General features: G+C 39.8%; 1 protein-coding gene across 1 annotated transcript in view; it reads left to right on the top strand.

The window, feature by feature from the left end:
• Window positions 1-10697: 10697 nt before the first annotated feature.
• Window positions 10698-16768, top strand: part of LOC110024534 — a 33466-nt gene continuing 27395 nt past the window's right edge. The window contains 3 exon segments of the mRNA XM_020724559.1: window positions 10698-13194; window positions 13268-13378; window positions 13455-13607. Of these exon segments, the coding sequence (XP_020580218.1) occupies window positions 11170-13194; window positions 13268-13378; window positions 13455-13607 (2289 nt within the window). The 5' untranslated portion in view covers window positions 10698-11169.

The raw sequence follows: 16768 nt of genomic DNA, 5'->3' as shown, positions 1-16768 counted from the left end.
GTAATGGCTGAAGAAATGTTTGTTCTGATAAGCTTTGGGCCTGCAGCTGTCGAAAAGCATAGTCGAGTTGTTGGAGCTGGCCAAATATCGACCAAAAGGTGCAACTCCACCCCGATAATGTCAGAGGAAATTCTTTCACATGTCGTCTGCATAAGAGGGCTCTTAGGGGATACAGGTGGAGAGCGAGGGATGATTCACATTCTTCTTCTCACTCGCTTTATGAAGACAATCAATCACTTAGGGACCATAGGCAAGGTGATAGATGATCCTGATTTTCTTATGCAAGGATTTATGAAGTTGACATCACTACAGCGCCGAAAACTTGATCATTATATGAAAAGTAAGTTGTGTAAAATATATATAATTATAGATAATTAATAAAGAAATTCTACGCAAGTATATGTATCGTTATCAAGTAATAATGAACTTTCTATTTAAGCCCCAAATATCGATCCCATATGGAAGGTGTAAGTTAGCAATGATAAATTTTAACATTAAACTTACAGAAAATCAAACGAAATCACTGTCACTAATTTCGAATGTTGGGATATTAACCAAACTAAATTATTTAACTATTAGCAAAACAGAAATGCGAATTTTGAATAGTAACTACTAATCTATTAACTATGTTTATGTAATAAAGATTTCTTATATGAAAAAATATTTTTCCCACTATAATGAAATTCTGGTGAAATGAGATGAGATAAATGTTTATAATATGTATTGTGCCAAATAGGAGCAATTTTAATTCTCTTCCTTGATACAGTGCATAGAAAATCATTGGTTAATCTTAAGTTTAGTCCCTAAATCTGTGGTTAAGCTAGGAGAATACATGCTCCCACTTCTCTTCACCTGAAGGCTAACTCTCACTTTAGTTTTTAAACACTAAAATCAAATTGGGGATTTTAGTCTGTCACCCTAAAGATTCTCCAATTCTACACCCAACGAAGAATATTTCCCTATTTATTTGCACTTAATTTCATGAACGAAATTTTTCTTCATGAAATCAAATGTGATCCTCACTTTATTGTAGAACGCATACTCAATTTCCCGGATCATATATTTTGCAACATACTTTAACAAATCAATTGGCCAAATTGAAAAGTAAATTAAGTTCGGAGTTGAAAAATCATCACAATTTATTTTATATTTTAATTATGACACATTCATATTATCTCTTTATTTCTCCAGTTCTCAAAGTATGGGGAAAGATACAGGAAACTACTCAAACTTCATGAGAAAGATACGACAAAACACAAATTTCATATATAAAAGAAAGTTCATACAACACTAAATAAACAAACAAACTTATTTGAAACTCTTTCTCAAAGCAAATCCTTTGTAGCCTTTCCTTAGAAATGCAAGAAGAAGAACTCTCTTGCTTTTCTCCTTCTCCAACACTCTTACGGAAAGTTTCACACTAAATCTCACCACAAAAACTCTAAACTATGAAAGCAAAATTATTAATTGACTCCAATATGTGGTGGAATGAAGAAGGATTATGGAAATGTAGCATGGTGGAATGTTGTAGAGCGAAAAATGAACGTAGAGGAGCCCTTTTCTGATGAAATTGGGCCCCAAATAAAGGTCAAGGTCGGTTCTCCAAAAGGTGCCTCCAAAAACTCTTAAAAAATCATCCAAATACATCGAACCTTCTAGAAACGTGGTCTGAACCGCCTTTGGCGCCGTCAGCGCTGAGTAAAAATACTCCAGCTTTTGGTTGTTATGGGTTGTTGGCAAAATCCTCCAGCTTTTGGTTGTTATGTGTCGTCGACGCTAACCTTGGCGCTGTCGGCGTTGACCTTGGCGCCTCCGACGCTGATTATTTCCTCAAAAACGTCATTTTGACTCTAAATTTCATTATTTTTTCTTTTTTTTTATTTTAAGCACTAAAAATCAACAACCTGCAAGAAAACATCAAAATGACTTCTATTAAAGTGCAATATCACCAAAAATAGGTATAAAATATGAGTATAAAAATTCCGTCCACGCTCCCGTTGTTCAGCTCCACTGCTTCTGCTTCTTTCGTTCCCATCATTTGGCATGATTATTATGCTAATAATACTTATGCGTGTATTAAAAGGATTATCAAAGCAAATTAAAAGATCAGCCAAAACTGTCACAGCATTATGTAAAAAATACTATATATTACGCCACCAACAAATTTTCATCATTTGACACGAATCTTGAGGCATGACACGAATCTCGATGCAACCTCTTGAGCAAGAAACATTCAAACTTCAATTAAAAGTCATCCAGAGCTCTGATTTCAGCAAACTTATAGTCAAACTAATAAATTTATGGTCAAACTGACTAGCTCGATGAGACGGACCCAATGATATCAAAGTTAGTCCAATTTGAGTCAAATCAAGCTCAGATCAAGGCTCAGATCAACTCTTGGAAGATTTTTGTACATATTTAAAATGTATGTCGAATTTAGCGAGTTTATAGTCGAATCAAGCGTCTCAACAAGATGAATTATGGTGAAGTGTTGCGGCAAAGTGTTGCATCTCAACAAGACGCATTGCAGTAAAGCGTTGCAGTGCTGATTTGCGGTGCAGAGTTGCAGTGCCGACCGAGCTACGGTGCAGAGCTGCGGGGCAGACTTGTGGCAAAGAGTTGCGGTGTCGAATTGCGATGCAGAGTTGTAGTGATAAATTGCGGCGCAGAGTTGCAGTGCCGACCGAGCTACGGTGCAGAGTTGCAGTGAAACGTTGTCTCGTGGCAACGTTGTAACACATTGCGTCGGTGCGTCGCGACTAGGCATCGGGGCGACACGTTGCAGTGGTGCTTCGCGGCAACACGTTGCGACGGTGCATTACAGTGGTACGCACATTGGATGTCCAATGTCATATAAGAAGGTTACCGTGGGGATAAATTGTCAGTGGCCTTTAACTTTGCTGAGCCTATGCATCAGAATATTAATCGATGATGTTAACCTGCATAAGAGGAGCCAACAAAAGTCCACCGAGGACTTATTAACCCATCCGAGATTGTTTGTCGGAGCATTGCTCACTTACTGACTTGTGTGGAATGGTTCATGTGTAGTCCACCAAGGACTGTTAACCTATTCAGGGTTGTTTATCGGAGTAAAAACTCGATGGTGTTAACCTATATGGAAGAGTTTAGATCAAATCCCTCTGGGATTGATCGTGCTTCGACTAAGATACAATTGAAGTTGTATTTCTTGGGTCGAGAGCATGAAGTGGCTCGTGAATGAGCTATTATACTTTCTAAAGATATCCTTTATGTAGAGGAGAGTAAATGAATAATATCTGAGATTCATTGATCACGTATGAGCTGTGATGTAATAACATATGTGAACTACATGTTTGGGGTGTTACTGATAGTACTTGCAAAAATTTTCTGCATTCCAAGTCCGGGGCAGGATTTTCCCTTCTAAATCATTGAGCTTGAAGGTTCCAGGCTTGATCATGATAGCTATGATATATGGGCCTTCCCACAGTGGTGATAGTTTATTGCGTTGGGGATCATGACCGACAGCTTTAATGCTATGCAAGACCAGGTAACCGATGGAGTTAGGTCGAGGCTTGACTCTCTGGTTGAAGTGGTGAGCAATTCTTTGGCGGTAGGAATCAGCTCTGAGGTGGGCCACATCGCGTATTTACGGGAGAAGATCCAACTGTTGTCGGAGCTTTTCTTCATTGCTTTCTGAGTCGAAAGTCTTGACTTGGGAGTTTGGAATTCCGATATCAACGGGGATGACAGACTCGGTACTAAAACATAAGTTATATGAAGTTTCCCCAATTGGAGTTCACGTGGTGGTGTGATAAGCCCAGAGAACATTATGCAACTCATCTACCCATTGCCCCCCCAGCCTTCTCAAGTCGAGTTTTCAATCCTTTGAGCACCGTACGATTTGTCACCTCTGTCTGTCCATTTGTTTGAGGATGCACCACAGCAGTGTGCACCAATTGAATGTAAAGATCCTTGCAGAATGATGTGAAGACCCTTCCAGTCAATTGAGTCTCGTTATCAGTGATAATCTTCGCATGAAGCTCAAAGCGACAGATGATGTTTTTCCAGACAAACTGTTTGGCATTTGCCTCAGTGATTTTGGCAAGAGGCTCTGCTTTTAACCATTTGGTGAAGTAGTCGACAGCTAAGATGATGAATTTTCGTTGTCCAGTTGCTATCGAAAATGGCCCCATGATATCCACCCCCCATTGGGCGAAAGGCCAAGGACTTAGAAAGATGTGAGTTCCACTGGCGATGCATGTGTAAGATTGGAGTGTGATTGGTAATTCTTGCATTTTTATACAAACTCTAATGCATCTTGCTTGATCGTGGGCCAGTAGAAGCCTTGCCTCATTATTTTAAGAGCAAGTGCCCTGTCCCACATATTTCAGATGAACTTCTCGTAGAGCATAATCAGCTTCAGATGAAGGAAGAAACTTGAGATATGGACCTGCAAATGTCTTCTTGTACAATTCATCCCCTATAAGGATGAAGTTGGCAGCCATGCGTCGGATGTGAATTGATGTAATAGAATCATCTGACAGTGTTCCGTCTCGGAGGAAGGAGATGAGATGATGGGATCCATCCAAGATGGCTCCCTTGGGTCATTTATAAGCAGTATCTCCCATGGTCCATGGATGTTAGGAAAATGTATCTCCTCAATATATCTTATTTTATAGAGATCTCCAGTTGTTGAAGTTGTAAGCATGGAGAAGGCATCAGCTCGGGTGTTATACTCTCGAATTATATGAATGAGTTGACATGTTTCAATTTGGGCGAGAAGTATTTTTACCAGACTAAGATACTCCACCAATTGTGAGTTATGAGCATCAAATTCTCCTTATACTTGGGATGCAATGAGTTGTGAAAACAGTGTAAATAATCATGTTTCGTACTTCACAGTTGGTGACAAGCTTTAATTCGACGACAAGTGTTTCATATTCAACAACATTATTGGTGGCTGTGAATTTCAAACGAAGTTCGTACTCCAAAATGTCTTTCTTTGGGGAGATGAGTAGTATTCCTATACCAGCTCCTGAATTTCCAGATGCTCCATCTACGTATAGTGTCCACTGAGGTGATCGTGGAAGAGAAGAGGGCGGTTCATCAGAGGTAGGCACTGTACATTCTACCACAAAGTTGGCCAATACATGTGATTTAATGTTTGGTCGTGGTAAATAGTGGATATCAAATTCTCCCAATTCTACTGACCATTTAACTAATCATCCTGATGCTTTTGATTTTTGTATGCTTATGGTTTTTGTAGGATAGCCTTCAAAGGGAGTTGCGTGTAAATGTCAATAGTGTGAGCCTGGAAGTACGGACGAAGTCTCCTTCCTGAGAATACCAGGGCTAACGTAGTTTTATTCACCATCGAATAGCAACTTTCTGTATCAGAGAGAATCTTGCTAACACAGTATACTGGTTTCTCGATTGAGTTTTCCATTCTGACAAGCACGGAGCTTATTGCATGAGGTGAAATATCCAAATAGATATATAACGTCTCTCCTTGGATGGGCTTTGAGAGAAGGGGCGGTGAAGCCAAATATGCCTTGAGTTGCTCAAAAGCAATTTGACAGTTATCTATTCATTCAAAACCAGTGTTTCGAGAACCTCTAAGTATCTTGAAGAATAGCAGATACTTATCCCCAGAACGAGCTAAGAAACGAAATACAGTGGCTATACGACCATTCAAGCATTGCACCTCCTTGATGTTCCTTGGGGGCACCATATCTCTCAGTGCCTTGATTTTTTCTGGGTTTGCCTCAATTCCACTTTGGGTAACCATGAATCCCATAAACTTTCCTGATGTGACTCTGAAAGCACATTTAGTCGGGTTGAGTCGTAAATTATACTGACAAAGGTATTAGAAACACTCCTCCAGATGAGAAATGTGTTGGTATGCTTCCAAGCTTTTTACTAACATGTCATCAATATAAACCTCCATTGTACGCCCGAGAATATTTTTGAAGACCTTGTTCATGAGTCTTTGATAATTTGCACCAGTATTTTTTAACCCGAATAACATAACCTGATAACAATATAAGCCCTTATCTGTCTAAAAAAGGTGGCCTCCTCATATATTGGGTTCATCCTTATTTGATTATATCCTAAGTATACATCCATAAAGCTTAGCATCTGATGTCCAGACATGGCATCGACGTGTTGATCTATGCGCGGGAGGGGAAAACTATCTTTTGGACAAGCTTTGTTGAGGTCTGTATAGTTGACAAACATTCTTCATGAACCACTAGATTTTTTCACCATGTCGATATTGGCTAGCCATGCATGATGATGTACCTCTTGTATGAACTTTGCTTCAAGAAGCTTGTTGACTTCTTGTTCAATATTTTGTAAGCGATCTGAGGCAAAATTGCGCTTCTTTTGGATGATCGGTTTAAAGGTTGGATCTATTTTTAAAGAGTGCATGATTATTTCAGGGTCAACTCCAGACATGTCGGTCGGGTCCATGCAAAAATGTCTTGGTTCATTTGGAGAAGATCTATATACTCTTACATACTCCGACCTTTGCTTATCGGAGAGTAGGGAACCAAGCTGCACTATTCTCGAGGGATGTTCGTCAAAGAGTGGGATAAGAGTGGGATGTGAACCAAGTCTTCCACAAGAGAAGCCCGTTGAGATACATCTTCATCTTGAAGATCGAAGTTCTTAATGCTAAGTGTCATTGACGGGCGTGGCTGAACTTGTCTAAGGTAGCATGATTGTGTTTTCAATTGATCACCTCGCATGATGCCGATCCCTGCTGGGGTTGGAAACTTGATCTTCAAGTGTGTTATTTACAGAAGTCACGATGCTAAAGATTGATTGTAGTGGTCTCCCAAAGATGACATTATATGTCGATTCTGATTTGACAATAATGTACTGGACTGAGTGGGTTATCTGTCGAGGAAAATCTCCCAAGATAACAGGGAGATTTATTGTTCCATCGACCCTCACTGGTCGATTATCAAAATCATATAATGATCCGGATGCAGATTGAAGCATTTCCCTTGTCAATCACAAACTAAGGAAAGTTCAATAGAACAAGACATCGACAGAGCTCCCATTGTCCATTATAATTCTCTTTACATTATAGAAGGACTCTCCAATTCCTGTGCTAATGACAAGAGGATCTTGATGGGGGACTCGAACTCCTTCCAAATTGGAATCATAAAAAGTTATAGGCTCGAGGCACAATTTCTTCTACATTGGTTCAACAGGTACAATGACAAGGACTTGATCATTCAGCAATGGGCCTCCGCAATTGTTTGAATTTCGGTCACGGCTGAGTGACTCCCATGTTGTTGTCTTTGTGTTTGTTGCCCCCCCGGTATGAGCATTATCGCTACCAGCTAATTTATTTTGTATAAATCGATCGAGATATCCCTGTTGGATCAACCTTTCAATTTCTTCTCTAAGGAGCTTACATGCCTTAGTGGTATGACCACGACTTCGATGAAAATGACAGTATTGTTCTTGATTTCCCGAGTTAGTTTTTAGGGGTGAGGCCACTTAACAGCTAGCTCATCTTTGATGACCATCAAGATGTTAGCACGTGACGTGTTGAGTGGTGTATACTCTTTCTTAGGTTGATATTCAGTTCGTTGGCCTGCAGGCTGAGGAAGGAGGTCGTGATTCCTCCGTTGCAAAGATTGATTATCATCTCCAGTGTTATTCTTGTGCTTTCCCCCAAATTTCTCAAACTGCTCTTTATGTGCGTTGATAGCCTCATCCGCAGTGATTTGGGCCTCAACACGGTGGACAAGGTCGGCATAAGAATGAACTGTCTCACGCATCAGTGATGAGTGAAATGATCATGGGCAGAGCCCCCCAAGGAAGACTCCCCTTAGTAAATCTGGATCTACCCCTGGGATCTGACGGGCTTCAGCAGAAAAACTGCGAAAGTAGTCATTGAGCGGCTCTCTTTCAGTCTGATGAATTCCCGGGAGATGGGATTAATCCTTGATGATATTTTTATTTGCGATGAACTGCTTCGCGAACAATTTGACAAGCTCGTTAAAGGTGTTTACAGTGCCCCCTAACAGAGAGTAGAACCAGGTTTGAGCTTGTCCTTTAAGAGTAGCCGGGAACTCTTGACACAGAAGCGCATCAGAGGCACGCTGAATGTGCATGATGGTTTAATAATGATCAATATGCTCGTAAGGGTCGGTTATCCCTTCATATGTATCGATGTTCGGAAGCTTGAAGCCTGTTGGGATGGGGTGATGGAGGACTGCATCCGCTATAGGAGAAGATTCATAGATGTTACGGTGAGTGTAGAAGAGATTCTTTATTTTCTAGAGAGAACTCTTCTTGGATGAGTCCTCGTAGTTCGTTATGAATTATATTATCTGGAATTGCAAGAAAATGTGGCGATGTCGGGTGAGCTGCGCGAGATGGATGAGTGGAACTTGCGGTATCTAGGAGGTCAACATCATGACCTAATAGAGGAATTGTTCCTTCTTGAGGAGGTGGACCGGTACGAGTTCCTCCGAGCGGTATGTTTCTCGTACGTCGTGGATCCAATGGTGTAGGCAACAACTATTGAACCCCTCGTAGGAGTTGTAGGATCTCTAGTTGAGACTCTTTCATTCTACGTATTTGATCTTCAATAGGACCCGAAACACCTTCGTTGGCGGGATATCGTCTTCCAGGGCGGGAAGATGAAGAAGCATGATGCCCTTGGCTTCGTGACTGCTCTCTGGAACGATAGATTTTGGAGCAGAATGCTTCGTTGTCACGAATACTATGTTTGGTGGCCATATAGTTAACCACTTAAGTACTTTAGTTGTGGGATTGAAACTTTCCCACAGACGACGTCAAACTAATGTGTGCTAGAAAACTAGCGGCGGTAGAGTAATGAATTATCTTCTTAGCGTTGCACGAGGATTCAACACACACTCAGATGAAAGTGAAACAACCAGTGATAACACCATAAGTTTTTTACGTGAAAAACTCGTAAAGGGAAAAAATCACGGGTCTGTCCCAGTTATAAAAAGTCAATATATGTTGATGATTACAACAACCCCTTGTCCCACATAAGGGAAAGTGTTACTAAATTTTCATATTACAGTGTCGCCTGACAGTGTCCCATCAGCGGTAGTCGGCGAGGATTGACGGTGGTCAATGGCAGTTGAGGACGGTCGACGGAGGTCAGCGGGAATCGACGGTGGTTTGCGATGGCCGGCGGTGGTTTACGGAGGTCTACAGTGGTCACTAACTGTTGGTGGTGGTCGACGACGATCGACAATGGCAAGGATGATGTTGGACTTGAGCTCCTTCTCAAAGCCTCAAACTCTCTCCCAAGCCTCTCCCCTCATGTGAAGGATGGAGCTCTATTTATAGTGTTTTGGGTGCAATTAATGCATGAATATGAACAATTTTAATCGGACGGTCCGGAGAGCTTCCTTCGATCGGATGATGTTTGATGGACATTTGAGTGCCTTAACGATGTCAAAATTGAGAAATCTTGGGCTCGTTGAATTCATCTTGTCGAGTCGCTCGATTCAACTATAAACTCGCTGTATTCGCCATTCTTTTTATATTTCAAATTTGATCTTTCAAATGTGTTCGGAAATCTTCCAAGAATAATTTAATCACTTGATCTGAGCTTGATTTGACTCAGATTGGACTAACTTTGATATCATTGAGTCCGTCTCATTGAGCTGGTCAGTTTGACTATAAGTTTAGTGAAATTAGAGCTATGGATGACTCTTAATTGTAGTTTGAATGTTTCTTGCTCAAAAGATTGCATTGAGATCCGTGTCATGCCTCAAGATTCGTGCAGAACTCTGGATGACTCTTAATTGAAGTTTGAATGTTTCACTAACTTTGATATCATTGAGTCCGTCTCATTGAGCTGGTCAGTTTGACTATAAGTTTAGTGAAATCAGAACTCTGGATGACTCTTAATTGAAGTTTGAATGTTTCTTGCTCAAAAGATTGCATTGAGATCCGTGTCATGCCTCAAGATTCGTGTCAAATGATGAAAATTTGTTGGTGGCATATCGTATACAAATCTTCAATAGATTCATCATTGATAAGGTCTTTTACATTAATGTCAGATGGTCAACAATTTGATAGACACCCGATGATGGACCGAAGTTCTCTTCCTTTTGTCTCATTAAATTGTTCATCGATATCAACGAGATTGGTAGAAGGATTGAATTAGTACATGCGAGCTAAGAAGAAGAGCTCAGAAATGTGAACATGCTCAACTGAAGAAACTTGCTCGAATATCCAAGTTCAACGAACCCGGTCAGAGGAACTCGAGTGAAGACAGACGAGCTTTAGAGATACTCGTGGGGTCCTTTTGAGCAACATGAAGTTCTATAACTAGTCATTTCCAAATGCACGACTAATAAGCATTATTGGTATGGGCCCATTATTAAGTGTATGATCGGTAAGATCGAGTCATTAGGCCCATTAAATAACGGGTTTTTCTTTCTTGAGAAAACTCATTTTTTGATCTACGTACATATAAAAAGTAAGCCGCATGTATGTAAATGCTCCTTTATAATTTAATTAATAAAAAATTATATAAAAATACATTTATATAACATTTTATTGCATATTTTATGTACATAAAATTATTCATTCATTGTTTTCTTTGTTTAAGTGAGATGAAACATTATTTGATAATTTAATCCGCAATTTATTTATTTATTTAATTTTATTTAATAGCGGCGTAGCGTTTGAAACCTACATTGAACATCAAATTCAGCAAAACGCTCCTCCGCAAGGAGACGATGTCTGCCATAGCTGTCGTGGTATCAGCAGGGCATATCCTCCTTTATATCCAGCTCTTCCGTGATTCGCTCTTCCCCCGAGCTTTCCCAAACACGAGAGCAGAAGGAAGAAGAGGCAGAACCCGCTCCTGCCATTAATGTCCGCAATAACAGTAATAATTGCCATGTCTTCCTCTCTCCCCTTTCTTCTCTCACCCCTTTCACGCTCCTGCCTCCAATTCCTTTATTTTTGATCCGACAGAGGTGATCGGCGTGGAGGTGCAGTCATAACTCGTTATCCGGGACACGAGATTCTCATTGCGGGATTTGAAGTGGGAAAGCAAGAATTATTTGGCACAGTTTGGGAATCATTCCCCAGGCGAAATTCTGATACTCACCAACAGGTCCATTTGGAGAGAAGCGTCCATGGCTTCCACCGCCATCCTTCTCTGATTCGATTCCCATGTGCAATTTAGGAGCTGAGGGTTCTCTTCCAGAAGAATTCCTTTGCTCCTCCGGGGCTGTTGCCGGCTCCATGGACTCCCCTGCCGCTCCATCTCCGGGTTCCGGCGATGAGCGCGGCTCCCGTGCCAAGTTCCTCTGCAGCTTTGGCGGCTGTAGACTCCCTCGCCCGCTTGACGGTAAACTACGTTACGTTGGGGGCGAGACTCGAATTGTTACCGTCCCCCTCGACGTCTCCTACGAGGACCTCCTGGCTCGGATGCGTGAGATATTTGAAGAGACGTCCGTGATAAAGTATCAACAGCCGGAGGAGGATCTCGATGCATTGGTCTCTGTGGTGAATGATGACGATGTGATGAACATGATGGAAGAATACGAGAAGCTCAGTACCACCGGGGATGGACTGACTCGCCTCAGAATCTTTCTGTTCTCTCAGTTTCCCGACGCAGACGAAGCTATCGCTGCCGCCCATTTGGATGCTGATGAAAGGGAGACGGAGAGGAGGTATGTGGATGCCCTCAATAGCTTGACCGATGTAAAATCTCTATCGCAAATGGATTTTGCCGACCAGTTCTTGAGCCATTGCTCGCACTATCATTCTCATGGGCAGAAATACGGGGAAGTAGATACCCCATGGAGCCCTGCATACTTCTCTCCTGCGTATTATGGGGATCACAGAGAATACCCGTGCTCACCATCATCTGTAAGATACCATCACTTTGGAATTGGGGAATTCACTGATCATAGTGCAATCCAAATCGAGCATCAGTCTACTCCAGCAATGGAGAATATGATCTGGCTGCCCCCTGGAACCAATGTTCAAGAGAAATCTGGCTTTCCTATTCATCTCGGTTATCCCCAGAACACCTATGAGGGAAATGCCACGTGTGAGCATAGCCACATGGTTCTTAAGAGAGGGCAAACACCTATGCCAAATTCATGGTTTCCTGATTCTCGATTTATGCATGGTCAGCATCAGTTCGATCAGTACAATGCATGTGCTGATTGCTACCATGGCAGAGACCCTTATATTTTGAACCACGACAGGAGAGTGGACCATGGAGTCTTTATAGAGGACTCTCAAAGGCATGATGGGAACTGGATTCTTCACCCTCATCACAATAATCTGAGGATGGATGATCCACGAGTTCACTTACCCAAACCTGGAAGAGTAGGGGAGCACTATACTGTTGATGTGAATGCTGTCAATTCTCCTTATGGACATGGAAATTTTTATGAAGCAAATGAAGTGGATCAGGCTCAACAAACAGATAGAGCTATTCCTCATATGCATGTTGATGGTTTTGAAGACAATGGAGTCTGCTATGGCAACTATCCTTCTGTTTATGGAGAGGATAACTTCTACCAGCTTCAGCATAATTTGCCTCCACTTCTTATACAGAGAAAAGTGCAAGTTCCACCAGGTCCTGGAGCTTCTTATGAGTTGCCTGGATTGATGGCGTCAAATGGTACAATGAGCTCGGGCCCTGTGCATGGTTATCAGGATACACACCCTAATATTACAGGCCTTGGGATGGATGTTAAAGCTCAGAGTTCTTGGGCTGTACGAAATGGACATTTTTTACAGAAACCTGCTGCATCAGCCTCTCATAATGAGCATGGTTTTAGAGAAAATAGTAATGTAATTCCAACTGATGCTACTTATGATGCATGCCTATCAATTCCGGCTTCAATCATGCCTAATGGATACCAAATTACACCCACTTATGTGCCCAAAGATGGCAATGTTGAGATTTTGGAGAATGATGGAGCTTTGGCAAAATTGGTTGAGAAGAATTCTGATACTGCTGAAGTTGGTGACTCTGATGCTAAGGCTACCATTGTAAATGCTAATGCTGATGCCAGAGTAGAAAGTTTAGAATTATTACCCGAGTTGATTGCTTCTGCCAAGAGAGTGGCAGTAGAAGGTGCTGAAGTGGTAAAGGCTGTGGCTGAAAGAGACACTGCTGATGTTTTAACTGTTGAAAATGCTGAGGAACCTCCTTTGAGTGAGCTAGAGCAAGGGGTAAGGGCTTAAACTTTGTTCACAATGATGGTATGCTTCCATCTAGTTTCTTTCTGAACCTTTTGATCAGCAGAATGTGCATGCTGAAGGGGCAGTTGAATCTGATGAAGATGATGAAACCAAGATTTTTCCAAGAATCGAACCTACAGCAGCGGAAACTGAAGCGTTGGCTAAAGGGTTACAGGTTTTTGTCTATTTTGTTACACTCATCAATATCAAACATCTATTTCTCATTTTTATTCTGATTAATATTCCTGCAGACTATTCAAAATGACGACTTAGAAGAAATCAAACAGTTGGGTTCAGGTACTTACGGAGCAGTGTACCATAGCAAATGGAGAGGCTCTGATGTGGCTGTAAAAAGAATAAAAGCAAGCTGTTTTGCTGGGAAGCCATCTGAAAGAGAACGTTTGGTGATTTCCCATTCTTTTGACTTTATCTTCCACTTTTGCTTATTTCTATTCAGTCTGTTTTTTCTGCCAAATTGTGGTGTTGTGCCTAGACATTTAGTACTCTTGCTTATTTTTATTCAGTCTTATTTTCATACCAAATTGTGGAGATTCCTAGCAACTTAAAGACCGTTTAGTACCTTGCTTTTCGTGCCCATACGTTTGGTGATTTTCCATCCTAATAATTCTGGCGTTGTCCCTTTAAAGATTGCTAGTAACTTAATGACCGTTTAGTACTGTATGATTAGCCTTGAAAAGTCAATTGCAATGCGTTAATATGCCACCTTTTTTGCAACATACTCTGAGATATCTGTGTAAAGCTGGCTTCATAAGTTGTATCTTATAAACTAGGAGATAAACTTGCAGCTTTAGTAAAAACAATATTCAGGAGGAGCATTTTTTTTTCTGTTTCTTATCCTCTCGATACTCTATTTATGAAAGATTTCATGAGTCACGGGCCTCTTGCATTCCCTATTTTATGTGAGACAGTGGAATTGGTCTGATATCAACTACCACCATCTTTTTGTATTGATTTCTACGTGGAACTTTATTTGAGGGCTGTGGAGCTTTCTGGACGTGAAAGATGATGAAATTAGGCAGTAATAGATTTGTGAATATGATTCTTCTGATTTTTGAATTACTGGTTAGCTGTTCTAGGCATGGCAGAAATTATTATCTTTTGGGATAAAAATTGTTGGGGCTGCAGATGATGCATAATAGTTCATGTTGACCATTAAATACTCAACTATTGTAAACAGAGCGGCCAGGTCTTCTCTGCTTTTTTAGAGAGCTAATTTATTGTGTAAATGAAAAACAAATTTGATGGCATTAGAGCTGAGCATGCATTTCTTTAAATCTAAGTTCTTGATCTAAAATCATTACTTCTCGAGCATTATTGTTTTTTAAATGAAATACATTTTGACTTGATATGGCTTTTTTATATTCTACAATTTCTTACACTTCATTTATTGTTGTCACCATTAACCTTATCATAAGAATTTGAGGTAAGTTTCATAAACATTATTCAATTCATCTTACCGTTACATTAAGTACTGACCTTGTTTTGTGTGCTTTTTCAACATTGCATTATTATCAATGTCTTGTACTTTTTTGTTATTCGTGACCTATCCAAATTATTTTTTTTAACTTCTTTAAATTCTATATTGTTTTTCTCTCCAATATAGATGTTCATGGTATTGTTTTGTACAATCTTCTAACATTTCATATGATCAGTGCAATAAGCCACAGAGAAGAACATATTATGCTATGAATACTCTGATTTTGAACCAAGCTAAGTATGTCTCGAAATCATATCAATGGAAATTTTGATGGCTTGAAATCAAATGGTGAATTGGTTTTTAATCTATTTGAGCTGACTCGATTCATACTGGCTTGATCTTGAGTTGGCTTGAATTCCAGCATGAAAAGTTAATTAAAAAAAATGAACTGTAAAAATTCCCATGAGGCTATTAACATATTATTAAAAAAGAAATTTACAAATTTTAGTTTTAATTTAATGATGAGAAGAAACAAAAAAAAATGTAAATTAAGAAAAATCTTGCATTTTTAAGTCACAATCTTAATATAGATCACACTTTTAATCAATCTACAGTAACTTGTAATTATATAAATTACTTTCTATCACATAAATTTTTGTACTTTTGATTTTCCAATTACATTGCCAGATCTGAGGCAATGCTTTTGGTGTGAAATATGAAAGCCTGTGAAACATCAATGTTCAAAAAATAATAACGCAAATACAAGATATTAATTGTATAATTATAATTCTATCTGAAAACAAAGATAATTTGTGGAATTGTGGACTGAAATTTATAAAATGAAAACTACAATAAAACCAACAAATTCATGCAAAGTTGAATTTAAATTTCTATTCTCTACTACAACAGAAACATAGGATACACTGTAAGGTGGTATAGATGAAGACATCAAGACGATAAACTGACCAATATTGGTCTTAGCCCAACTACCTGTAGGCTCTTAGCAAGGCACCAACAATGCACAAATTGTCAAGCAGCAAAGTAGTAGGCTGTAAGGCAACAACCAACAACAAATACTCTTTCCACTCGAATCCTAGGGTCATAACAACACTACAAAAGCAAGCAATACAACAACAACAACAAAGCCTTAATCCCACTACGTGGGGTCGGCTACATGAATCCTTTTTCTCCATTGCGTCTTATTTAGTGTCATATTTTCATTTAGTTCTAGTAAATTAAGATCATTTTTAATACAATAAGCCCAAGTCTTCCTAGGTCTAGGTCTAGCTCTTCCTTTCTTAACATAAGTAGAATCTAAAACATCTACTCTCCTAATCGGATCAGCAGATGGTCGATGCTTAATGTGACCAAACCATCTAAGATGACTTTCTCTAATTTTGTCAGTCATAGGAGCTACACCAACTCTATCACAGATATATTCATTTCGCATTTTGTCTCTAAGTGTAAAGCCACTCATTCACCTAATCATTCTCATCTCAGCAACACTTAACTTAGTACTATGCTTCTCTTTTAAAGGCCAACATTCAACACCATAGAGCATTGCAGGTCTCACCACCGTCTTATAAAATTTTACTTTCAGTCTAAGCGGTACTTTTCTATCACACAAAAGGCCCGAAGCATTCCTCCACTTCAACCAACCAACTTGAATTCTACTAATAACATCCCCATCTATATCACCATCGCTTTGAACAGCAGACCCGTGATATCTAAATCGTTCACACCTTTTAATAATTTGATCACCCAAAGTTACTTTTTTATCACTAGAGCTACTACTACTAAAATTACATTCAATGTATTCAATTTTAGTTCTACTCAAATGAAGGCCTTTAGACTCCAATGTAGACCTTCATAGTTTAAGTTTTTTCTGGGCGTTTTGTCTCGTCTTATCCACAAGAAGAAATATCATCAGCAAAAAGCATACACCAAGGTACATCCTCCTGTAAATGTCCAACAAAAACCAAATGTGGCAGTTCAAACATGCCAATGCTGAATCTCAGCTGTCAGTAATTATCCAATATGGATTAGATTAAGAAAATGACCTCAAATAATCATTGACCAAATTGTCGCATCACAAAAGACCACCAAACCACCATAATATTCTCAAAT

This window comes from Phalaenopsis equestris, unplaced genomic scaffold, assembly GCF_001263595.1.
Source record: "Phalaenopsis equestris unplaced genomic scaffold, ASM126359v1 Scaffold000002, whole genome shotgun sequence".
In the NCBI taxonomy this organism is placed as follows: Eukaryota; Viridiplantae; Streptophyta; class Magnoliopsida; order Asparagales; family Orchidaceae; genus Phalaenopsis; species Phalaenopsis equestris.
This window is presented reverse-complemented; position numbering and strand designations above follow the sequence as displayed.